Source organism: Rutilus rutilus, assembly GCF_951802725.1.
Source record: "Rutilus rutilus genome assembly, chromosome: 10".
Lineage (NCBI taxonomy): Eukaryota > Metazoa > Chordata > Actinopteri > Cypriniformes > Leuciscidae > Rutilus > Rutilus rutilus.
The window spans coordinates 8278432-8305773 of record NC_140215.1 but is presented as its reverse complement, the minus strand read 5'-3'; the positions used below and the strand labels follow the sequence as shown (position 1 = coordinate 8305773).

General features: G+C 39.5%; 1 protein-coding gene and 1 long non-coding RNA gene across 3 annotated transcripts; one reads left to right on the top strand and one right to left on the bottom strand.

Moving 5' to 3' along the window:
* The first annotated feature begins 9084 nt into the window (after positions 1-9084).
* Positions 9085-25498, top strand: LOC311298041 (uncharacterized protein). Of its 2 annotated transcripts, XM_084420608.1 has the most exons (6): positions 9085-9635; positions 18337-18390; positions 18558-18599; positions 19120-19218; positions 24883-24939; positions 25028-25498. In XM_084420608.1, the coding sequence occupies exons 1-6, from the start codon at positions 9350-9352 to the stop codon at positions 25267-25269; spliced, it is 780 nt and encodes a 259-aa protein (XP_084276734.1). In that variant the 5' UTR covers positions 9085-9349; the 3' UTR covers positions 25270-25498. The 2 variants fall into 2 exon arrangements, with proteins under 2 accessions (XP_084276734.1, XP_084276735.1); XM_084420609.1 differs by lacking the exons at positions 9085-9635; positions 18337-18390; positions 18558-18599; positions 19120-19218 and adding exons at positions 22707-23052; positions 23776-23817.
* LOC311298042 lies at positions 9093-17887 on the bottom strand. Its single transcript, XR_014628906.1, has 3 exons — positions 17529-17887; positions 10927-12445; positions 9093-9670 (listed from the first exon to the last, which is right to left on the bottom strand). It is a non-coding gene; the product is annotated as an uncharacterized lncRNA (long non-coding RNA).
* Positions 25499-27342: the final 1844 nt, after the last annotated feature.

Here is a 27342-nt window from a genome sequence, read left to right as displayed (position 1 = left end):
TAAATATGGATTAGTTTTACGATCTCTTTATGAATGTTCTGAAGCATGAAAGTGTCAGTTGCGCAGATCTTTATTTGTGTTCCGAAGATGAACAAAGTCTTATGGGTTTGGAACGACATGAGGGTGAGTAATTAATGACAGAATTAACCATTTTGGGAGAACTATCCCTTTAAGTAAAAAGATCAATTAAAAAATAAAAGTTGAAAAAATGTCCTTCATATTTTCTCTCTTGGTATTATATTTTGTAATTAATATTTCCTGTCTTTGCTATCTTCGCCTTTAATAATTGATTCTATTTATTTCATTATAACAGGCCCTGTTTCCTCGAGTAAATCAACTTCTGTTGATCATGCTTTACATAATTGTTTTAGTGCATTGACACTAATTGATTAACTGACAGGTGGCGAGGCGGTCGTTCACTGTTGTTTGAGATGCATCAAGACTCAACTGGAATCAGGCCTATAGCTGGTAACATGAATCATGAAAGGTATTCCAAACTAAAATTCTGACATAATTATATTTATATTATAATATTATACTAACCATAGTTTTGAATTTCATTTGTAAAGATTTCAAAAGAGTCACCGTACTAATCTATTATGCATGTTGCAGAATGCGCCATAGATCAGTCCCTGTTATTGTTATTCTATTATCTGAGCCAACTCGACAGAGGAAGACCTATCTGGGTTAGAACAAGATTGATACAAGTCTAACACTGTGTGTACACAACAAGGCTAAGAACACACAGTGGTTCCAGCGGCGATAGGTATTTATGGGGAGAAATGACCCATTACTGTATCTAATTTGTGGAAAATCGATTCTGGTATCATGCTCCATCATCCACCCACAGCCACTGATGTTTAGACTCAAACCGACCATTCATAGTGTCTGACAGACAGTGGATAGAGCTGACAATGAGGAGAGAGGCTCATATCACTAAAGAAACAAAAAGGGGAAAAGGCCTTGAAAGTAAGTCATCTCTGTAGGAAAACTTCAACCATCATTTCCTTTTAATATGCACTTGGCATAGGCTACTGATGAACCCGTGTAAATAAGGCTGAACGTTTGTCAAAGTCCTCAACAATGTTTACAAAGTTTTCTTAGGCTTTAAGGTGAATGATTAGATTAATATGCCAATACAAAAGCTCATTTTGCACTCAATTTGACTTTGTTTGGTCTGAAGAACATGTAATGATCCTGGAAGCCAAGTTAAATTCATTTGAAATAAAGTTCTCATTGCTTCAGACTAAAACCTGAAAGTTTAGAAGGAAGAAAGCATTTAACCAATACATCTACTTTATTATTATTTTATTTGAAATAGCATACGGCATATTTTTTTGTCAAATGTTTGCTTCAAGATAATTATTGGTATCTTTCAGAATGAATTATGCAATTATCGCTGGAAAAACTAGGATATCAAGTCTTTCATCTCAAGCTACTGAGTTGTTTGCTTGCTCACCCATCATGTGACTTCCTGTGCTGCTTATCTTGTCATTCAATTTCCAGACCTGCAGTTTACTGTTATTGTGCCTCATGGGACAATGCAACATGAGACTGTGCATCAATAGAGCATATAGATTTCATCTCAATAATCATTAGGCTTTAAAGAATGTATACATTCTGTTAAATAGTCAAAGAGCAAACCATGTGGCTTGATTTCAGTAAGACCTGATTAGTTGGTCTTTGACCAATATATATATATATGCCTATATAAAAAATGTTTTACTCCAAATAAACACCATTACTAAGAACAAGACTCCCATTAATGGGTTAAATAGCTATCAGTGTTCAAGCTGTCAAAAAAGAAACAATTACTTAAACAGAAACAATTTACAACAGCAGTTGGGCATTAAAACATGAACACATCAAGGGTTGGATGGATTACAAATTACACGCCAGGCTCCATTCCTGCCAGCTAAGGCCTGGAACTGAGATAAGCTTATAGCAGCCACATGAGCAAAAACAGATGAGCGAATCTGGTCTGATCAATCTCAATTTCCACTACGTTATACAGATACTAGGGTAAAAATTAGGTGTAAACAGCAAAAATCTACGGATCCTTCCTGTGTTTTGAGTTGATGTTGTCAGTGTAATGATGCTGGAAATTCCTGGCAAAAACTAGCCCCTTAATGTCAAATGAGCATAATTTAAATGCAAATCCACATAAATGTGTTCTTTCTGACTGTCCTTTTATGGCCAGACACATTCTGTCCACTTCCAAATTGAAATTCCCAGCAGGATAATGCTCCATGTCACAGAACACACATCAATGGTGTTGACAGCAACCTGCAGTGTTCTTCATGCCTGCATATTGCACAAAAAATAAAAACCTTGCTACCTGGAAAAAGTCCCTTCAGTGAGTTCCAGTTTATCTACATAATACAGTCATGTCCTGTATAGCCTATCTGTAGTAAATTCAGGTCTTTCTACATTGCTCGCACAATGTCTCTGATCGCTAATAAATATTTTATAGCCAATAAATATATCTTAATAGAATAATCTTCTTTAAGAGACATTGCATATCAACCATCGGAGGTTCAGAAGTGTTCCCTGTAGCCTATTCAGTGTACACACACACACACACACACACACACGATAGTCCACGGGAATCACTCCTGAATTTAAAATGCGTTGACATTCCTAAAACTTTGCAGTGTATGTGACCTTTATCTCACAGAAACTAGATTTTCATCGCCACGTTCCAAGGTATTTATTTGCTGTTTCGTCCAATAACTTTTCTTTGTTAGGCAGAAAAGATAGATTACCACTTATGTTTTTGCAGCTGCAGCAAACACAAAATAGCCTACTTCAGAAACGTCAGTGCAGGCAAGGTCTCACAGAGCCCGTGTGCCATTCCATTTCCTTTTTCTGCTGGTTCATCTTTTTGTTACGAAACATGAAACACCTGTATACTTGAACTATGTACCGCTGACAAAGCCAGCGTGTAGTCCTTTGTAATAAATCACCTAATAATTGAGCTCAGTGTTTGCTGTCGGGATACAGTAGCCTATTTCGTTTCCCTCAAGGATGAATGGGGAATTACTGCCATCTAGTCGCCAGAAAGTTGCAAAGTTGTCATCATTATGTTGGCATGACAAAAATATCTATCTCATCTATCTTATCTATCATCTGTAATAAAATTAAATTAAAAAAAGTTGCTGCCTTCAAGTTTTAAATAGCCTACAATCAAAATGGATGTTTAAGCCATTTCAAATTAAATTACATTAAACTGACTTTAAAAATGAGTTGAATCTCGTATAACTTTTGAAAGTTAAAGTTGAAAATTGCTTAGCTTATTTTGATGAGTTAAAGGTGCAATAAAGGGTATGCACTGACGTCACTTTCCCGCCGGAACACCACCGGACCGAAGGGCAAAAGAGCTGCTGCGTGACTGGATTTAATAGGGGAAACTGCAAAAACGCGAGTAAAACAAACAATTATCATTTTAAAATAAAGGTTGGACTCGATATAGTGACGTCGAATTCCAAATGGGTCTATACCAACTTAAATTGGTAAACCTTTTGGCTTAATTTGATCTTTTACTTAGGATGAAAAGGGTCATCTTTGCACATGCACATTCTCTGATGTCATGTTCACACTTCAGAGAAAAAGTTACAAAAATGTTTGAAGCACATCAACATCAACATTTTTTTTATTTTTATGAGAAAATAGTGTCCATAGCAATAATGTTGTGAAAATTTAACAGTATATCATACTTAGTATTCATACTTAGAATAATCATGAAATGTAATTTTGGCCAATTTTAATAATATGACTTACTTACCTATCAACCCTCATTTAAATAGTACCCGCATTTTGTAAGCCTTAGTCATGCTGTTGTAAAGTGAATAAAAAACACACTATAACTGAAATGTGCAATTTGCTCTAGTTCTCTGGATTTTGTGTAGCTTGTCAGGTGGTCCCAGTGGATCATTTAACAGGATGTGTCCTGTTGTAGGAAATAGCTCTGTGTTTTTTGTTCTGCACTGTTGAACATGCTGATCTTCCCAACTAAACGATTCCCTCCTGCTCTTTCCATCTGTTGTTTTGCTTCAAACAACGCAGGGAGGTAGTGGGATTCTGGAAAGAGTTGAAGGAAAGAGCTGCTCTGCCACAGAAACCTACTGTTTAGATGCAAGGAGGTGTCAGCTTCAAAGACCTACAGGTTTCAATCCCAATTGCTTGTAATGTTGGCATAGAAAGTTTTATAAAAGCAAATCCTATTGAGGATCTCTTTCTGATTGTGCTTAGGCTAACGTAAGATGCTTTAATTTGAATTAGCATGTGAAACTACTCTGAAATCTCTGTAACCTCACAATACTGTGTGCTACATGCTTTTGCTGTAATGATTCCTCAAAATGAAGAAAATCAGTGAAATGCAGAATCATAATACTATGCAAACCTCCAATTACTAAATGTTAAATAAAACATACATTTTTATGCATTTAAAGGGGTGGTATAATGCCCCTTTTTACAATATGTAAAATAAGTCTTTGATGTCCCCAGAGTGTGTATGTGAAGTTTTAGCTCAAAATACCCCACAGATATTTTTATATAGCATGTTAAAATTGTCACTTTTTTTTAGGGTGAGCAAAAACACACTGTTTTTGTGTCTGTCCCTTTAAATGCAAATGAGCTGCTGCTCCCAGCACAGAGGGCGGAGCTACAACAGCTTGTGTCCTTTTATCTCACACAGACATGCACTGAAAATTTCAAATACTTTTAGCCTTTTATGTTCAAACCGGAGTCAGACAATGATGGAGAGACTCAAGAAGTGAAAACATGTAGAATGCAACAGGACATTTCTGAATGGTTAGCTGATGAATTTATGCAGCTTATGTGTAGTTATCTTCTAGTCATTGATTAGCATATTCTGTCATGATAATCTGTTCCCTGGGGCGGGGTTTATATAAATATTAGGGTTGGTGATGTCACTAACCCGGCAGGAAGCTTGTGTAGTCCCTACAAGCCATTTGTTGTAGTCCTTAAAAAACGATTTCTTTAAAAGCAAATATCTCCCTTTGCTTTGAACTTTGAGCGTTGTAACTTTGCAGATGTTGTTTATGCTCAAACAGCAACATTACACACTATCTAAAGTTAGAAAAGTGAAATCATAATCAACCATCCCTTTAATCTCACTTTATTGTCCAATGTACTTGCTTCTGACCTTCGATGATTCCGTTAAACCATAAGCAAAAATGACTTTAGACTTTTTTAAAGTAAGTGTTAAACTTTTTTCTCCTGCATCCTATTCTTCAGTTATGCAGAATGGCAGCAGAGCTGAAAGGTTTGTTTGAGCTGCACCCTCTACTGTATGGGTAGTTTGTATTTCCTTCAGACCGAGGCTTATTATTTCACTTTTGGTGAACTTATTGTTTCCAAAGTAGTTCCAGTCATTTGGAAAAAGTCTATTATAATTCACGTGCCAAAAATGGCCCGTCCTTCCGAGAACAATGATTTTAGACCAATTGCCCTTACATCAGTGGTGAAGTGTTTTGAGAAGTGTTGTCAGATAACTCAGATAGTTGGAGGACTCAGTAGTGGTGACAAACGTGAAAAGTTTATTAGAAAACTTTGAAACACAAATTAAATACAAAAATATAAATGATTCTCAGATTGGTGGTTCCCGTGCACACCGCACACAGACAGAGGAGACCACCTAGAGGAAATAGCACAGGACAACCACAGAAAGATGGGCCCAGAGTCCAGCAAGCGAGACAGTGCTGCTACAGACTCCTCGTCTTAGGTTCCTGAGCACAAATAACAAGCAGGTAAGTTACTGAAGTCACACACATGAAAGAGAGCACAGAATATGAGACAAGCACGCAGAAAAGAAAATGATCAACTAACAAGAGGTAGACACAGCTGGAAATATAAAGGGTAAGGGAAACAAGCAACGGGTGGAGGAGATCAGCTTGTGATTGTGCACACAGTGCTACCAGGCAGCACTGACTGCTCAATTCACAAGCTGCAGAAAATGACAGGACCATGACAACAGAGTAGAACCAGTGACACACCCTGACCCGTGACAAGTGTATGGTGTCAATGTTAAGAGAAAATGTTAATCGTCACTTAGATCCACTTCAGTTTGCATATAGGAAAGGAAAAGGAACAGGTCATGCTATCAATAGTTTGATGCACTTGGTTTTAAACCATCTGGAGGATTCCGATGCTTATGGATGAGTATTTTTTATAGATTTTAGTTCAGCCTTCAATACTGTTCAACCACATGTCTTAATTAAAAAAAAATGAAAGAAGTTAAATGTAAATCCTACAATTATACAGTGGTATCACTCCTTTTTAACAAATAGAACTCAGAGTCAAAGTAAATAATAGTTTATCTCAAGTAAAATACTCTAGTACTGGCGTTCCTCAGGGCTGTGTTAGCTCACCATCTTTTTACGCTGTACACTAAGTGCTCAAGTAGGCACCCACAGAACTACGTTCTGAAGTACTCAGATGATACAGTAATTTTAAGTCTGCTGAAAAAACAAGACTCCTCTTTTATTTTTTATTCTGAGATTATTTCATTTGTTGATTGGTGTGATGCAAATTTTCTAATAGTGAATACTAAGAAAACGGAGGAAATAATTTTTGATCCCAAAGGCATTGGAGATCATATGCCCATAGTTGTTCATAATCAAGAAATCACACATGGTGCAATCATTCAAGTACTTAGGAGTGCATATAGACAAATCTCTTACTTGGGACAAGCATGTTAATTGGGTGTGTGAAAGACTCCAACAGAGATTGTATTTTTTACGAAGACTGTGGTTTTATGGAGTAAATAGGAAAAGTATGTTCCTTTTTTATCAGTCTGTACTAGAAAGTGTGATCAGATATGGTCTGTCCACTTGGTACAGTGATCTTTCTGTAAAATCAAAGATACTATGTATTGTTCGAACTTCAATGAAAATGACTGGACTGAAAGATATCCTAGTATTCAGACTCTGTTTGAGCAATGCACATTAAATGAGGCAAAAATTATTTTAAGCGACCCATCTCATGTACTCTACCACTCTAATGAACTCTTACCGTCTGGAAGAAGGTACAGAACTCAAAAACTCTTTTGTGCCGGTATCAATTAGACTGTTGAACATGAATTAGTGAAGTCTATTTATTTTTATGTGTATGAGGTGTATGAATATTTTGTAAAGTATTTTGTAATTTTTTAATGTATCAGGTTTTGGCGAAGTGCTGGCTATGCAGTCCATTACAAATTGCCCAATCAGGGACAATAAAGTATATTTCATTTCATTACATTTGCCCAAAAATATAACTTTCTGTTATAAAAAAACAACCCCGGCCCAGGTGAAAAAAAGTAACGCAAAAAAACGTAACGCATTACATTTCTAAAAAAGTAACTAAGTAACGCAATTAGTTACTTTTTAAGGGAGTAACGCAATATTGTAATGCATTACTCTTCATAACTTTCCCCAACACTGGTGTTGACGATGTAAAAATGATATGATCAATAAGTTATGACAACATATGTTTTTACATTGCTTTAACTTATAAGTAGCCTTAAGCAATTTTCAACTGTTTTTATAAGTTTTTTTATAAGTCAGTTTAACATAATTCAAGTTGAAATGACTTAAACATCCAAATTGATTGTACTTAAAAAATTAAGGCAGCAACTTTTCATTACAGTGTTATAGTGAATTTTAGTTGTCTGCCAGTTTACCTTGGTATTTATAGGGGACTGCAACCTCATACTGTAAAACCACACTGGATTTTGTCCAATCTTTCACTGTAAAAACTGTGCTGTAGTTATGCAGCTGTTTGCCAGTAACTTACTGTAGATTTAAATTTATGCTATTTACTGGCAACAGTTTGTTCAAAGTTAAATGAACATTAAACATTAACAAGTCTTTGTCTTTACAGAATAAAACTATAAAATAACAACCTCATGCAAAGCATTCTGGGAACCAGAAATCTTCATCAACCTTTTTCTGTTTTTTTCCCTTCAGATTTTGGTTCCCAGAATGCTTTGCATGAGGCTGTTATTTTAGTTTTATTCTGTAAAGATAAAGACTTGTTAATGTTTAATGTTCATTTAATTTTGAACAAATTGTTGCCAGTAAATAACATCAATTTAAATCTACAGTAAGTTACTGGCAAGCAGCTGCCAGTAATACTGTAATTTCTACAGATTTTTCTAACAGTGTTGCTTTAATGTACAATTGAGAGATTGTATTATCTAAATAACAGGATGTTAACAAATTCATTTTTAACAAAGGTGACATTGCCTCAACAAGCCTTCCTAACAGGCTAATGTCCAGTCAACCTCTTGTCTTGTCTTGCTTGTCTCACCTCTTAGATTTAGATCTGCTGAGTCAGCTGTCACTTTCTGTTTTCTCAGTCATACATAAAAAAAGAAAAGAAAATTAAGTTTCTTCCCATCCATTAACTACAACACTTGAAACCGTAAACAAGGGAAATACCATGTTGTACCTCTAGATAGCAAACAGCAGTTAATGTAAACTAATAAATAAGAGTCAAGGGACCACTTTTATGATAGCCTAGTTTATGATGCTTTTAGGCTATTGTTAAGTATAGAGCTTTTAGTCTATTTAATCTTATTTTCAGTTTCTGTGTTTGTCTGAGTTTGTTTTTTCCTCTCCAATGTTCATTGAGAATGCTCTTTCTAAAACAGAAATGCTGTATTTGCTGAAGACAGAGGCATCATATAGGCTAAACATACTTTGAATGGTTAGTAGACTAATAGTTTTACAAATTCAGTTTTACCTCATGCTAGAAAACTGCCTCATCAGACAAGGTTTGTAAATTAATTAGGTTACATAACAGTGGGTGAGATTAGACAGCCTAATACATAATGTGCTGTTAGATGCAAACAACAAGCATAAATAAATAGGCAGCTGTCCTTTTGACACGATCTTCGCAGCGACCCGTTAGAATAAATGCAACGCACATATCGAAAACGAACTAATAAAGTCTGTCTGTCTCTATACAACAATACATTTTAAAGCATAAGGGCGAGCCGGATATCACACAAGCAATGCGCAAACTTTGCTCTAGTCGAGTTATGCTGGTGAAGAATTCTCAAACCCCAGTCAACTATTCACATACACAGAAAGTGAAAGTAAAAACAGCTGACGCTGAATTAACGGTGCATATTCTCTCAGAGACGATTAGAGCTGAATCCAGGTGCTGATAACGATATATAGAAGGCTATAGCTAGCCTAACTGTCTTAATTAATTTTCTTACTATTCCTCTTGAGGTGCATTAGGTTAAAAAAAAATTACCCCGCCCGTCTGCTACGCCACAGTCCCATGTGGTATTTCTTGTACACGTCACTGTAGGTTGTAGCGCAAACGGTTGTCGAAAATGGATAAAGTCCTTTTGAAAAGCAAAATTAAGCTCATCCGTTGGCTTAAATCGGATTGGAACATTATTTTGCAACATGTTCAAGTGCGCGAACTTATAACAACGACTGAGTACGATCATCTTAAATCAATGACAGATCCCACGGATGTAGTTATCAAACTTCTGGACATCATCCATGGAAAGGGTGAAAATGTTTGTCGACATTTTCTGAATTTGCTGAAACACGATGATGTGAATGAATTTTCTCCTGAACTCAGAAAATGGATCAAAACAGTGGACACTTCAGGTATGTTTTGCATTGAGCACATTCTTCGCATATCTCTTAAAGGAGTCATAATGTTGTGTTACCTTGGATACCCAAATGCTCTATTATAGTATTTTAGGGACTTCTAAAAAAGAAAAGTGAAAAAAAAAATCAACACAGAGCCCCTCAGACCCTTATTTCTAAAGGCATTATTGTCTCGCGAGATCTGATGCGATGTTTTGGCTGTCGTGGACGGTCATTATAATAATGCAAATGAGGGGCGCGTTGATTGGTTGCAGGAATGTATTTTACTGCTTCCAAGCGGTACAAAAACATAGACAAAATACTGCAATAGCTCAATAAATGTGACGGTACTTATTGTTAGTGAAATTGTAATCACAACCAAAGAAAAAAGAAAAAATACACCATTGCCAGATACATTCTTACAGAAGCCCCACTAACTGAAAGCTATTTTCAAACTGCATGTTTTGCATGAGTTTGGCTAATAATGTTTAGTGGTATATTGTTTTCATACTTGCATTTAAACAGTTTTAGCCACTGAGCATGGACTCCTGTACCGTCACTACTGTAGCTGCTAGTGTAAAACAAAGTCGAAAGATGTGGCTAGCATTCGTAGAGTCCATTCCCCGTGTTTACCTCGAAGGTAACGTTACATACAATAGCCGCATTAGCAGTTAGCTGCTATTTGTTAACCACAGTAGAGCAATAAAAACACAGTCTTACCTTTTCAATTTCTGGCAAGTCCCTGATGGTTGGGATGGCACCTTTTCCCAAACGGAGCTTCGAGGCCAAGTTCGCCTGATACTGCCCCAAATTTGTAAAAGATTCCGGTGTAAAATGTTTAGCACACACACCTAACGATACGCCACTTGAAAGAGTTGTTGGGACAGCGTCATTAAAAATGAATTTCATCCACTGTTCCCTGATAGTTTCGTCCGTTTTTGGTAGATAAAACACATTTGCATGTTGTTTGTGGCAGTCACCCACAGAGCATCTCAGGTGTGCACTCGATTTCTCCATCTTTCTCGAGTCGACTAAACTGAATCTGAGGGGGAGAGGGGGAGAGGGGCGGGCTTCCCGCGGCATAGGTTTGCGTCGTCCATATTTGGTATATCCTCCCCCGTCTTGACGTCAAGAAGGGGAAGAAATCAAAATCTCGTTTTTTCGTGCGCGTGCACGTGGCCTATTTTACAAACCCCGAGGTAAACAAACGCTTCACTTATAAATATCGGCTTCCCGGCCAGTGTATAATCATTATGCAATCATAACATACATTGATTCTCGTGGAAAAGTGAAATTTCTACATTATGACTCCTTTAAAAACCTGTGCATAAAGTGGGTGGCCCATTTTAGCTGAAAGGTGTGGAAATGGACAGCAAGTCTTTTTTTTTTTTTTTTTAAGATTGGGTTTGGGAATAACCTACTATAGGCTGTGTTTTCATATAGAGATAATTTGTAAAAAATGTAGGCTACTAAAGGATACGGTATTTTCATCTTATGAATAAACAGTGTAAGTGCAAATTTCCATAGGGTTCTCACATCCAGCCTCAGTAAGAGGTTTTGCCAACCCAACTTAGAAAATTCGTTATGGTAGCCCACTCATGTGGTCAACTTCAAGTACAAAAAAGTAAATGTAGGCCTAATCAAAAAAGTAGTTTAGCCTACTTTAAGAATGAACAAAATGGCGTCGATGAGTTTTGTTTTTTGAAAAACAAAACCAAAACAAAAACAGCCTAACATAAAATTACAATTTCTATAAAGCATACGGCCACTTTCCATATGTGCATATTTAATTATTTAATCTGTATTTTATTCCTCTTCAGTTACTTACTTTTTTAAATGTTGGTACTTTTTAATTCTTCTTTTACTCTGTCTTTGAGTATTACGGAGCCCGGGATTTTATAATTATTACATTTTAGGCTACATATTTAGAAGACGCTTTTGTCCAAAACTTACAAAAAAATGAACAAAGCAATTCTTCAAATATCAGTCATAATATGGGTTAGAAAATAATAATAAATTGCTAAGATTATCACAAATAAACAAAAGATTTTGATGCACGTCATTCATATTAAATCGTAGGCCTATATTCCACCCATACCCGCCGCTACAATTGAGAATCACTTTAAGCATGCATGCAGACGTATGTCAATTTGATGTATTCCACTTAATATTCAATAAAACAATATACAATAAGATTCGTTAACAACGTGTTCTTCTAAAATGAGAGTGAGCCACAAATCCGTGAGTAGGCCTACAGATTACAAACCCGTGGAAACGGATTGCGAAAGCGTGGGCACGGTTTATGAATTTGTGGGTACAGATTGCAAAAACTGAAGGCACGGTTTACAAATCTGAGAGCGCGGATTAGAAACTCGTGGGTACGGTTTATTAATCCGTGGGCACGATTTGTTAAACCGAGGGAACAGTTTGAGAATTCGTGAGTACGGTTTATAAACTGAGCGGACGGATTGCAAAACCGTCGCCACGGATTTTTTTTTTTTCTCCCACAGGTGACTTCCCGGGCTCCGTAGATTTTAACTTTCATCACATTGTATCAATTGTTTAAAATGTAAGCTATGAATTTGAATGACCACTGTCACAATGTGATGAGCAGATAAAGCCATCCATAAAAGTAAAGTCAAAGTTATTTATAGCTTTACAGAAAATCATGATGTTCATAATTTAATTATACATTTATACCTTTTAGCATTTAGCAGATTAGATTTAGCAGATCTAAATGCAGTTTATAAGATAAATAGGCTATATATTTTTGCCTTAAAACTCACATTGTCTGTGCACTTCCCAAATTATTTTAACATTGTAGTAGCCTACATGTCATGGGATGTGGAGGAGATGAACCCAGAAGCAGACGAGGTGCAGACACTCAAGATTTATTAATACACAAAAACAGAAAACAAAACCCACGAGGGGGTAAAACAAGACAGGATGAACTATTAAGACAGAAAACACTAGACTAACACTCAGACGATAAACTTAGACAATAAAGACAGGATCAAATACTTCTAACAAGACAAGGCTTTCTTCAGGTAACTCACGGAGGGTATCAAACAAGGATAGACAATGTACCGACACAGGACAGCAAACACAAGGGGATTAAATAGGGAGCAAACTAATCAGGAACAGGTGACACAGGAAAGCAATAATCTAATGATGACGAGATGAGATAACAAGGGGGCGGGGTTACATGACGAGACAACGCAAGCACATGGCCCAAACAAATGGCCATGTGCTTGTACACAAAACATGGGTCTGTCATGATCCTGCCTCAAAACAAGAAAGATCTAGGACATGAAGGCAGAATCATGACAGAACCCTCCCCCCAAGGAGCGGCTTCCAGACGCTCCCTAGAGGGAACATGAAACACGGGACAAGACCGACTGAGACATAGACACAAACCAACAATACATGACAAAAACTAATAAAAGCAGACATGAATACACAATGACAGGATTGGGGTGACATAATAAAAATAAAAAACAAGGAAGAGGAGGCGGAGACAACACAGAGTTCATGGGGGAATGTCCAGGGTGGATGGGAGGACTGGGGGGAAACACAAAGTCCTTGGGGGGCAGACCAGGGTGAACAGGCAGGTCAGGGGTCTTGGGTCTTCGGGATGAGGGTGTGGGCTGCGGGCAACGGGTCCGGGCAGGTTTGGGTGGGGACACACGAGGAGCAGTCTTGGGGGAAACAGTCCGGGGTGAAGTGGAGACAGAGGGAAACGCTACAGCCGGCAGCGGAGCGAAGACAATGGGTGAGGCAGGTGGTAAAGGAGTGGAGAAAGATGTAGACTGATGCTGGGACAGGGCTGGACACATTAGCTGGGACAGGACTGGACACAGACATCCTCCTGTCAGCTGGGACAGGACTGGACCCGTCAGCTGGGACAGGGCTGGACCCGTCAGCTGGGACAGGGCTGGACCCGTCAGCTGGGACAGGGCTGGACCCGTCAGCTGGGACAGGGCTGGACCCGTCAGCTGGGACAGGGCTGGACCCGTCAGCTGGGACAGGGCTGGACCCGTCAGCTGGGACAGGGCTGGACCCGTCAGCTGGGACAGGGCTGGACCCGTCAGCTGGGACAGGGCTGGACCCGTCTGCTGGGACAGGGCTGGACCCGTCTGCTGGGACAGGGCTGGACCCGTCTGCTGGGACAGGGCTGGACCCGTCTGCTGGGACAGGGCTGGACCCGTCAGCTGGGACAGGGCTGGACCCGTCAGCTGGGACAGGGCTGGACCCGTCAGCTGGGACAGGGCTGGACCCGTCAGCTGGGACAGGGCTGGACCCGTCAGCTGGGACAGGGCTGGACCCATCAGCTGGGACAGGGCTGGACCCATCAGCTGGGACAGGGCTGGACCCATCAGCTGGGACAGGGCTGGACCCATCAGCTGGGACAGGGCTGGACCCATCAGCTGGGACAGGGCTGGACCCATCAGCTGGGACAGGGCTGGACCCATCAGCTGGGACAGGGCTGGACCCATCAGCTGGGACAGGGCTGGACCCATCAGCTGGGACAGGGCTGGACCCATCAGCTGGGACAGGGCTGGACCCATCAGCTGGGACAGGGCTGGACCCATCAGCTGGGACAGGGCTGGACCCATCAGCTGGGACAGGGCTGGACCCATCAGCTGGGACAGGGCTGGACCCATCAGCTGGGACAGGGCTGGACCCATCAGCTGGGACAGGGCTGGACCCATCAGCTGGGACAGGGCTGGACCCATCAGCTGGGACAGGGCTGGACCCATCAGCTGGGACAGGGCTGGACACATCAGCTGGGACAGGGCTGGACACATCAGCTGGGACAGGGCTGGACACATCAGCTGGGACAGGGCTGGACACATCAGCTGGGACAGGGCTGGACACATCAGCTGGGACAGGGCTGGACACATCAGCTGGGACAGGGCTGGACACATCAGCTGGGACAGGGCTGGACACATCAGCTGGGACAGGGCTGGACACATCAGCTGGGACAGGGCTGGACACATCAGCTGGGACAGGGCTGGACACATCAGCTGGGACAGGGCTGGACACATCAGCTGGGACAGGGCTGGACACATCAGCTGGGACAGGGCTGGACACATCAGCTGGGACAGGGCTGGACACATCAGCTGGGACAGGGCTGGACACATCAGCTGGGACAGGGCTGGACACATCAGCTGGGACAGGGCTGGACACATCAGCTGGGACAGGGCTGGACACATCAGCTGGGACAGGGCTGGACACATCAGCTGGGACAGGGCTGGACACATCAGCTGGGACAGGGCTGGACACATCAGCTGGGACAGGGCTGGACACATCAGCTGGGACAGGGCTGGACACATCAGCTGGGACAGGGCTGGACACATCAGCTGGGACAGGGCTGGACACATCAGCTGGGACAGGGCTGGACACATCAGCTGGGACAGGGCTGGACACATCAGCTGGGACAGGGCTGGACACATCAGCTGGGACAGGGCTGGACACATCAGCTGGGACAGGGCTGGACACATCAGCTGGGACAGGGCTGGACACATCAGCTGGGACAGGGCTGGACACATCAGCTGGGACAGGGCTGGACACATCAGCTGGGACAGGGCTGGACACATCAGCTGGGACAGGGCTGGACACATCAGCTGGGACAGGGCTGGACACATCAGCTGGGACAGGGCTGGACACATCAGCTGGGACAGGGCTGGACACATCAGCTGGGACAGGGCTGGACACATCAGCTGGGACAGGGCTGGACACATCAGCTGGGACAGGGCTGGACACATCAGCTGGGACAGGGCTGGACACATCAGCTGGGACAGGGCTGGACACATCAGCTGGGACAGGGCTGGACACATCAGCTGGGACAGGGCTGGACACATCAGCTGGGACAGGGCTGGACACATCAGCTGGGACAGGGCTGGACACATCAGCTGGGACAGGGCTGGACACATCAGCTGGGACAGGGCTGGACACATCAGCTGGGACAGGGCTGGACACATCAGCTGGGACAGGGCTGGACACATCAGCTGGGACAGGGCTGGACACATCAGCTGGGACAGGGCTGGACACATCAGCTGGGACAGGGCTGGACACATCAGCTGGGACAGGGCTGGACACATCAGCTGGGACAGGGCTGGACACATCAGCTGGGACAGGGCTGGACACATCAGCTGGGACAGGACTCTCCAGAATCTTGGCTAGACTGGACAGGTACTCGGACAAGGCTCTTGCAGCGATGACAATCGGCATCTCGTGACTCGCAGCAACCGACCGCAAAACAGCCTTAGCAGCTGAATCGGCCGCTGCTCGCTCTGCAGCCCTCATGACTGCGGGCTCTGGAACAGCGCTTGCAGGAGCGGGCTCTGGAACAGCGCTTGCAGGAGCGGGCTCTGGAACAGCGCTTGCAGGAGCGGGCTCTGGAACAGCGCTTGCAGGAGCGGGCTCTGGAACAGCGCTTGCAGGAGCGGGCTCTGGAACAGCGCTTGCAGGAGCGGGCTCTGGAACAGCGCTTGCAGGAGCGGGCTCTGGAACAGCGCTTGCAGGAGCGGGCTCTGGAACAGCGCTTGCAGGAGCGGGCTCTGGAACAGCGCTTGCAGGAGCGGGCTCTGGAACAGCGCTTGCAGGAGCGGGCTCTGGAACAGCGCTTGCAGGAGCGGGCTCTGGAACAGCGCTTGCAGGAGCGGGCTCTGGAACAGCGCTTGCAGGAGCGGGCTCTGGAACAGCGCTTGCAGGAGCGGGCTCTGGAACAGCGCTTGCAGGAGCGGGCTCTGGAACAGCGCTTGCAGGAGCGGGCTGAGATGAAGAACTAGAGGCTCCCCTTCTCCTCTTCTTCCTCCTAGGTCGCGGTGCCGAGGCCGTAGACGGACTAGTGACCGGTTGAAGAAGCTCAGCAGGGACCGTAACTGGAGCTGGGATGGCGTTCTCGGGCAGCGCTGACTCGGTCGAGGAAGACTCAGATGGGGAATCCCAAGAAACCCGTCTCCCTCGTTTACCACGGAGCTCAAAAGGTGCAGAAGAGACCTCAGGAGAAGTGGAACCAGCCGGATCACCATGGGCAACAACGGCCAGGACGCGATCCTCCGGGACCACTGGCAGCGAGGCGGGTGGAGAGAAGATGGAGCCCCGCAACTCCCTTCGCGACAGGCAGTCCACCATATCAGCAAACGGGCGGTCTACCAACCTCTCCCGTTCAGCAAGAGGCGGAGGAGCGTTGAGACCCGCAATGAAGTAGCGGTTTAGAAGGATGTCAGGAAGGAAGAGTCTCTTCTCATGAGCGACCCGAGCGTACTCCTTAATGGACCTTTCTCCCTGAGGAGGAATCAGCAGCTTGCCGATTCTGACGTCAGAGCTCGTCTTGTGCCACCACTCTATTAGAAGGTCTGCTTGGGACTCGACGGGCGAGGACCTTCTGTCTGCTGGGTTCTCTTTTGGTCGGTACATTCTGTCATGGGATGTGGAGGAGATGAACCCAGAAGCAGACGAGGTGCAGACACTCAAGATTTATTAATACACAAAAACAGAAAACAAAACCCACGAGGGGGTAAAACAAGACAGGATGAACTATTAAGACAGAAAACACTAGACTAACACTCAGACAATAAAGACAGGATCAAATACTTCTAACAAGACAAGGCTTTCTTCAGGTAACTCACGGAGGGTATCAAACAAGGATAGACAATGTACCGACACAGGACAGCAAACACAAGGGGATTAAATAGGGAGCAAACTAATCAGGAACAGGTGACACAGGAAAGCAATAATCTAATGATGACGAGATGAGATAACAAGGGGGCGGGGTTACATGACGAGACAACGCAAGCACATGGCCCAAACAAATGGCCATGTGCTTGTACACAAAACATGGGTCTGTCATGATCCTGCCTCAAAACAAGAAAGATCTAGGACATGAAGGCAGAATCATGACACCTACACATCTGTATACAATAGATGAAAAACTTTTACTTTCTGATCTCTGTCAAGACCATTATTAATAGCCTTCATAGTCTTTATACACTCTTGTTTTGTCTACACACAAGCATCAGTGCAATTAATCTACAATGCCAAACTTAATTAACCTGCCTTAAAATTCCCTGCATTACTGTATGTGGGTGAAACGCAGCTTCTAGGTTGTGAAGTGTTCCCCTCATACAGTATGTTTCACCTTCACTTCAGCTCATTCCATTGTCTTTGGGTTGCCAGGTATTCATTCCATGGGATCAACACACATTAGTAAAAGGATGTATTTTAATTTTTCTTTGTCTACAGATAAAACATTTGTGGTGGCCAAAAAATCTGTGGCCCGCAACTGCATTTTCAAAATAGTCCAATTGTGTGGGAAAACCGCGACCCTGGCAACACTAGACAAGTTTATAAAAGCTCCTTAAATGCCCTAATTAAACTAAGGACTAATCCTGGCTTAATCTAAGCCCAGTTTGTGAAACCAGGCCATAGTTACTTTATTGATGCCACAAACCTATTAGGCTATGCCTAATGAAAAAATGGCTTCACAGGGTGAATTCAGTTAGGCCTTTTAGAGTCGTAGCTGGGCGCGATCAAGTGTCTTCTTTCAGATATAGTTACATTTTCATGATATTAAACTGCCCTGAATGGAAAAGAACTGTAAAATTCTTCAAAATGATATAGCCTACGCATTGGACTCAATTCTTGTGAACAAACAAACAAATAAATAAATAAATAACAAATCTCAAAATAATATATTTTTCTAATGTTTCAGTCCAGAAACCCAATAAAGACTGTGAAAAAGGAGAAGCTAAGAGGTCAATACAAGGTTAGATTCAATCTTTTTTTTCTTTTTTTTTTTCTCACCCTAAATAGCGTATGTGTTGTGTTAAACAGGGCAGATCAATGTACTGTAATGCACTGCATTATAGGATGCTTGCATGATTTTTGCCATTTAAAATAACATGGTCTTTCCTTTTTTCTCTCTCTCTCTAGAGACGGCAAACACTGCGGGACAATCAAGCATCCAAGTTACATGTTAGTGTGGTTTATATTTATTTGCAATGGGAAACTAGAGTGCAACAGCCGGTTTCTGGAAGTAAAAACATTTATTTTCTCCATACGGAAATTGATTTTAAAGACAGACCTGTGAGCAAAGAGGTTGTTAATATATGGTATTTGCTTCTGATAAAGCCTCCAGCCTGCATTATTTCAGCATTATTTTTTAAAATAATCGTGTTTCACAGTGGAACTCTTGGTGAAAACTACATTACCCATGATGCTGTAGTAAAAAAAATTATGCCAAACAGAGAGTTGAAAAAAGCAACACAATCCAAAACATGAAGCACTGCGAATAACAATCTCCATAGTCCATACCCTCTCAAAATACTGAAATGTTTGTACAGGCTATATCTGCATATTTTAATCACTATGGGAAATATGAATGAATAACTACTTCCGGTAACCAGCGACGGTGAAAAGGGGGACGGGCACTGTTGCACTCTGGATGTATAATGAACAATTGACAGATGAACTGACAGATATTTTTTGTAAACAGGCAAAATCTCTGCAACTGATGGCGGCCGTGTGTTTTCACCTATCATAACTGGTTCAACTCTAAGCTCCAATGGGATAAATATAAATATGCCGGCAAATTGTAAGTGTAATACATGAGAAACTATTAAAACAGTTTTCGCCTATGTAATGTATAAAATTAGATTCTGTAACAGAGTATATATTAATCTTAATTAAGCACTCGGAGTTAACTATTTGGGACCAGTTTTAAGAAAGATTACATTGCAGTGTCATGTGCAAATCTGGGATACAGATAAATGTTATGTTTTTGGTACTATTGGATTGAGTTTTGTAGAATGTGCCAAGATGAGTTTATTTTATTTATTGTCATGCTCCTGGATTATTCAGACTCAGAATTGTAACTATACTATAACTATCAGCCGTTTGTTTGACAGCAGGCTCAGAGCTAAATACTACCTAAAAGGACTGTCATGGCAGCAGTAATAAAACTTTTTAATTTTTTTAAACATAAAAATGACATAATAATGTCACTATAATCCTATTTTTTTCTAATGTTTCAGAAAGAAGAGAAAGTGGTAACAGGTCAATACACGGTCCAATTCTATCTTTATATTCTTTCCCATTTTGCCTTCATTTTCCTTTCCCTGCTCGATTGCCAAGGACCTGGTCAACGCTTTGTTCAAGCTTGAAGAATCTCTAATGAAGGAACTGCAAAAATAACTGTTGTATTGTTTGGTATTATGTACTTAAAAAAAAAAAAAAAAAGATTTTTCTTAAATGTTTTTAATTGATTGGTGGTGGAGTTTAATTTTTTTTTGTATTGAGAACCAATTATATTGTACGGGTAAGAATACATATAACCAAACTGGGCATATAAATTATATATTGCACATAATAAACAGTGGCATAGTTCATATTTCTTTAGTTCATGAGTTTGTACGTTTTTAAGCTTTGATATCTTTAAATGCATTTTACTGGATTTTTTTTTTTATGTTTTTCATTCCACTTGACTTTGATTACAATAAAGATTATAATAATTAAATCAAATATAATGGATTTTTTATGACCATCAAATGAGAAACAACTTAACATTACATCAAGCTTTGTTGACATTAATTTTACTGCTTACTAAAGACAACACTTACAGTAATTGCATTCCCAGGATAGTTTTTAACAACTTGCTTAATTGCATGATACATACTACCATCCTCTGTGAACTAAAGCAAATGATGTTGTCTCAACAGAACCTTATGCTATTGTTTGTTTTCGAGTTTTAGCTTTAAACCTCACTATATAAGACACACATTATAAGTTGCATTTAAAGGAAGATGAGGTCTCTCTTATAGAACTACTAATAAACTATTTAGATATGCTAATTTAGTTGTTAGCACAACATTGAAAATGATGTGAAATTGTGTCAACAATTGTCAATCTATATAGTATATAAAATATATTATTAGCCTAAAAATTGCACTACACTCTAAAAATACTGGGTTGTTTAAACCCAATTTTGGGTCAAATATGGACAAACCCAAACGTTAAAAAATGGTTAAAAATGTAATTTACGAATTTAACCCAATGGCTGGGTTTGTCCATAGTTGACCCAATTTTGGGTTGAAACAATACAGCATTTTTTAGAGTGTATACACTTTTTCTTTTATACCTTTTCACTATATTTGTTTAATTTAACTATTTTGCTTAACATCGAACTGTTTAGAACCCATGGCGAAATTATCTTTCAAAATGACGTCATGACAAAAAAACCCTCACAGCTTCGTTATCAATACCGTCAAATTTAAAGGCACAATATGTAATTTTTTGCTTTAAAAATAGCACAAATCACTATATCTATGTTATATATTTTTTTTTAGTTGTGTTTTGTAAATTTGTAGAAATTTGTAATTTAATTCGAAGACACGTCACCCTCAATGGCGTCATATCCGTGTTGTCCCTGGTTTCCGCTTGTACTGCCATAGCAACCAGAGCCCTCTGATAGTAACCAAGGCGACTGGCGTGGACAACTGTGTAGTTCGCAATGTCTATCTGCACGCTAATGTTGTTTCGATCAAACATGGACCATGGCAAGCAGACTTTGGATAAAAAAGGAGAACTAAAACGAGAATCAATATCAGCGCTGTGTTTTCGAGATGCCGAGAGCTCCACGTCCGAGACTTCGACCGCTCCTAACTTACATGTTCTTTATTAAACAGGTGAGTACATTTACATAAAACTAATCAATGTTATATTGTTCAACAATGTTAAAATGTTAGAATATGATCTGTATGTTATTCTAATGTTGATCTAGCTTACTGCTAGTATCATACAGACAAACTAACACATAAATTTCAACACATTCAAATGCAGTTTAGTGTGCTAGTGTAATGTTAGACCAAGTGAAACAGCGCTGCGTTACCTCACAAGTTTAATTTGTCTAATAAACTGACCTGTGAGTAGTAATTCTGCACTTGCGTGTAGTTCGGTAGAATGAAATGTCCATATTCCTTTTATATCCGAGGGACTCGCGTCGCGTGTGGAGCTGATAGCTGTCTCTTAGCAATCCCGACCTGCTTCATATCACAGTCATGATAAAAACCTTGATGTATTCACTCATCCATAAACATTATTAAATCGGTCAGCTTGACGTTGAGGACAAGATCCATAATTCTTAGCAAATGTTGCGTCATCAAACTACGCCTTTGTTATTGTAACATTAGGTTAGCGACCCCTAGCGGCGAAAAATTCCATACTGTACGTTTAATATGTAAAATATGTCAAACACAACTGGAGCAGCAGGAACAGAATTCAGCCACTACATGGCGATATTGGTTTAGCACAACGAGTGAAGAGAAGGAAGGAGTTTGAACCGTGGCCTATCCTGTTGGCGTTCAGCAAGCAGGGAAAAATCAAAACGACTGTAATTGTGAAAAAACTAAAAACAAGGTGTACATTTTCAAACCTCTTAGTACAAAAATCCAAACTGATCACACTTGTGAGTGTCACAGTCATTCTTTCAAAACCTGATCCCATGCTTTCATTCAGTTATACACATTTTCACTCCAAATAATTGTTTCAAACACAAGATTATTGTAATATGTAATGAAAACATTTGGTTTAATCACTGAAACACAACAGTATGATCTTCTTTCAATTTGGTACTTTGAACAATCATTTAATAGCAAGCAATGCAAGATACATTTGGCGAGAGTTACACTTTAAATACAATCAAAATGGATGTTTACCTTAAATTACATAACTGACTTTAAAAATGAGTTAAATCTTGTATATTTTATTTTTAAAAGTTGAAAAACAAAACAGAAATGTATTTACTGAAGACAGAGGCATCATACACAATAATGCTTTTTAACGAATGGTTTACAAATTCAGTTTTAGCTCATAGAAAACTGCCTCATTTGACAAGGTTTGTAAATTAAGTTACATAACAGTGGATGAGATTGGCCTATATAATGTGCTGTAAGATGCAAACAAAAAAAAACATATAAATAAATAAACTAACAAACTAACTAACAGAAGGTCGAGACAGCTTCTTTTGAAACGATCTTCACCCATAGAATAAATGCAACGCACAGATCGAAACCGAAAGTAAACTCTGTATATGGTATTTCGTACACGTCAGTACAAGGTTGTATCGCGTAAACCTGTTGTCAAAAAATGGATAAAGTCCTTTTGAAAAGCAAAACTAAGCTCATCGGTTGGCTTAAATTGGATTGGATTCTTATTTTGCAACATGTTCAAGAGCACGAATTTATAACAACGACAGAGTACGATCATCTTAATTCTATTACAGATCACAGGATGGCAGTTATCAAACTTCTGGACATCATCCATGGAAAGGGTGCAAATGTGTGTCGAAGTTTTCTGAATTTGCTGAAAAACGATGATGTGAATGAATTTTCTCCTGAACTCAGAGAATGGATCAAAACAGTGGACACTTCAGGTATGTTGCTTTGGTAGGCTAAATGAAACGCATTGTGCACATTATTTGCCTATTAAAAAACAGTTATAAAGTAAGTGGCCTATTTTAGCTTAAAGGCGTGGAACTTGACAGTAACAGTCTTTTTATAAGATTGGGTTTGGGAATAGCCTACTAGGCTGAGTTTTCGTATAGAGATCATTCGTGAAAATGTAGCCTACTCAAAGATGTCCGGTATTTTCATCTTATGAATAAACAAAGTGTATATGCAATGTTTCATAGGGTTCTCACATCCCCGGCCTCAGTAAGAAGATTTGCCTGTCCACTTTAGCAAATTCGTTACGGTAGCCCATGTGCTCAACTTCAAGTAGGCCTATAGCTAGGCTACATAAAAAGTTAATGTGTCCTACCTAATCAAAAAAGTAGTTTAGCCGACTTCATGAATGAACAAAAGGGCGTCGACGACTTTTTGTGTTAAAAAAAAAGAAAAGAAAAAAAGCCTACTTTTTTTTAAATATAAAACATACACACCCTTTCACAGACATAGTCCCAGACCATGCATGCTTGAGCTGTTTAAACTGAAAGCAACTTGCACTGACATGTTTTACACATAGCCTGTATCAGTGCCCTTTTGTCTCAAGATGCACACAAGGTTTACCCTGGAAATCCAGAGTTCTCTTGGGAGCACAAATTGAATTTAAATAATAATTTAAAATAACATGGTCTTGGCCTTTTCTCTCTCTCTAGGGTCGGCAAACACTGCGGGACAATCAGGCATCCAAGTAACAAGTTAGTGTGGTTTATATTTATTTGCAATGAGAAACATAATAGAGTGCAACAGCCGGGTTCTGGAAGTAAAACTATTACCCATGATGCTGTGAAAATTACTCCAATCAGAGTCGAAAAAAGCAACACATTCCAAAATAGCTCTTTATCTCCGCCCACTCCCATGAAGCACTGCGAATGATGTAATCTCCCTATACCCTCTCAAAATACTGAAATATAGACTAGCCTATATAAACAAATTTTGCATATACACACACACACACACACACACACACAATATATATATATGCAGTAATTTTATATTTATCCATTGTAATTTGATTATGCTTTTCGCAATGCTTCATGTGTTTTTAATTCTTTCCCTCACTAAAAGTTAAGTAGGCTACACAATCTTGTACCTTTGTCTTGTTGTCCGATTTTCTATTTTTTTTGTTGCTTAAAATCAAAGTTTGTAGTGTTGTGATTCACATCATAGCCGATTGGCTTGTTTCATGTCTTAACAAAGACATTTTTTTATTTTAAAATCACTATGAGAAAAATTACTGAAGAAATATTACGGAACCAGCGATGCTGAAAAAGGGGACGGGCACTGTTGCACTCTTTTGAATGTGTAATGAACAATTGTATGAACTGACAGATATTTTATGTAAACCGACTCAGCAAATGAGTGTATATTAATCTTAATTAAGGACTCAAACTATTTGGGACCAATTTTAAGGAAGGTTACATTCTGGTCTAACAATGTCATGTGCAAATCTGGGATACAGAAAAATTAAAAAATTTGTTAGTATTGGATTGAGTTTTGTAGAATATGCCAAGATGAATTTATTTTATTTAGTGTCATGCTCCTGGATTATTCAGACTCAGAATTGTATCTATTACTATAGCCTTTATCAGCCATTTATTTTACTGCAGACTTATCAAACTTATTTATTTACTGCAGAGTTATCAAAGCTAAATACTGCCCAAAAGGCATAAATTAACTCAATTCATGGCAGCAATAAGAAAACATAAAAAAACATAAATAAATAAGATTATTGTGAGTTTATTATTTTTCTAATGTTTCAGTCCAGGAACCTGATAGAGACTGCGGAAGAAGAGGAAATGGTAACAGGCCAATACAAGGTTAGAGTCAATCTTAATATTTTTTCCTATTTGCCTTCATTTTCCTTTTCCTGTTATTATTTTAATTTTTTAATTTTTATATTCTCAGATTATCAAAAGTTTCTGAAAGCAAACACCAGTCAGTTGATTCAAAACGTGAAGAACATTGATCCAATCATTGATGATCTTGACTTGCACAGTGAATCAGTTGCAAATGTGAGAGCGAATCCAACACGCCAGATGAAGATGAGGGAACTGCTCGAGTGTGTGAATTGTGAAAGCATTGCCAAGGACCTGGTCAACGCTTTGTTCAAGCATGAAAAATTTCTCATGGAGGAACTGCAAAAATAATGGTTGTTTTGTTTGGTTTTATGTACTTAAACAGTAAAAAAAAAAATGATAATTGATTGGTGATGGAGTTTTTTTTTTTTTTTTTTTGTATTGAGAACCAAGTATATGGCAAATAAAACAGTGGCAAAGTTTGTATTTCTTAAAGTTTTTAAGCTTTTAAAAAGCTTTTTTTTATGTTTTTCATTCTACTTGACCTCATGATTATAATAAAGATTTTAATAATCAAATCAAATCAAATATAATGTATTTTTTATGACCATCAAATGAGAAACAACACTTAATTGCATTTCCAGGTTAGTTTTTAACAAATGATTGGTCAATAATTGAACAATTGCATGATACATACTACCATCCTCTGTGAACTAAAGCAAATGATGTTGTCATAACAGAACCTTATGCTATTGTTTGTTTTTGAGTTTTAAGCACTTTAAACTTTTTTGTTGCCTACCTCTACCATTATATAGCTAGCCTACACTAAGATACAAATTACAGTTGCATACATAAAGGTATGAGGTTAGTACATTTACTAACAAATTAGATTTAGATACAAATTTACTTGTTGGCGATGTGTCATATTATAGTATGTTACAGTGGGACATAAGCTAAAAGATTTGCTAATTTAGTTGTTTTAGCACAACATTGAAAATGATGTGAAATTGTGTCAGCAATTGGAATCTATATAGCAACCTGTTATAAAAACATGAAAAATATAAAATATGTTATCGGCCTAAATTATTTTTTTTAACTTTTGTTTACTTTTTGCTATTTTACTTCTCAGCGAAACTGCTTAGAAATTATCTTTCAAAATGACGTCATAATTAAAATCCCTCACAGCCTCGTTATTATTACCGTCAACTTTAATATGTAGTTATTTGCCCGGTTTCAAGCACAGCCGCGTGGAACTGTCAAACACAACTGGAGCAGCAGGAACAGAATTCAGCCACTACATGGCGATATTGGTTTAGCATAACGAGTGAGGAGAAGGAAGGAGTTTGAACCGTGGCCTATCCTGTTGGCGTTCAGCATGGCACAGGTAAAAATAAAAACAACTGTAATATGAATTACAAACTGTTGTTCACATTATAGAGCATTACATCTTTTTTTTTTCTTCACTTTGGTACTATTTTCCTAAGTAAGGTGTACATTTTCAAACTTCTTAGTACAAAAATCCAAACTGATCACACTTGTGACACAGCTAGTAATTCTTTCAAAAGCTGATCCCATGCTTTCATTCAGTTATACACATTTTCACTCCACATAATCATTGTTTCAAACACAAGATTATTGTAATATGTAATGAAAACATTTGGTTTAGTCACTGAAACACAACAGTATGATCTTCTTTCAATTTAATACTTTTAACAATCAATTCATTTAATAGCAAGCAATGCAAGATACATGTTTTAAATCATCCTTGTTGCTAAAATAATTACAGTAACACAGGCTACATTACCTTACATAACATAAAATCCATAATGTTTGTAATAGTAACTATTCAGTGTGCTATAGAACAAAATTTGCTGCCAATACCGTAAATGTTTTTATTGATGTCCATCTCTGATTAATCTGATGTTACACAGTCATTGACTTTTTCCTCTTCCTTGAATCTATCCTGCTATATGTTCGCATACACTCTCTCTCTCTCTCACACACACACACACACACACACACACACACACACACACACTCACTTGTGTTTTATGTGGACTGTCTATAGACATAATGATTTACTGTATATACTGTACAAACTGTAGATTTGATCCCTTTACAGTAACCCGACCTCTCACAGAAAACTTTAATAAAAAAAATTTAATAAAAAAACATCACTTAGTATGATTTATAAGCTGTTCCCTCATGGGGACCAAACATGTCCCTATAAGGATTTCGGATATTGCCATCGTTTGGGGACATTTTGTCCCCATAGTTTACCAGGCTACACAGAGCACACACACATTTTGAACATTTAATCTAAGATACATTTCTTATAATGTAAAAATAATTTATTACATTTGGTAATCAGTATCGGAAATTACAAACAAAGTAGAAACTACATCTATAGAATCTGTATCTATA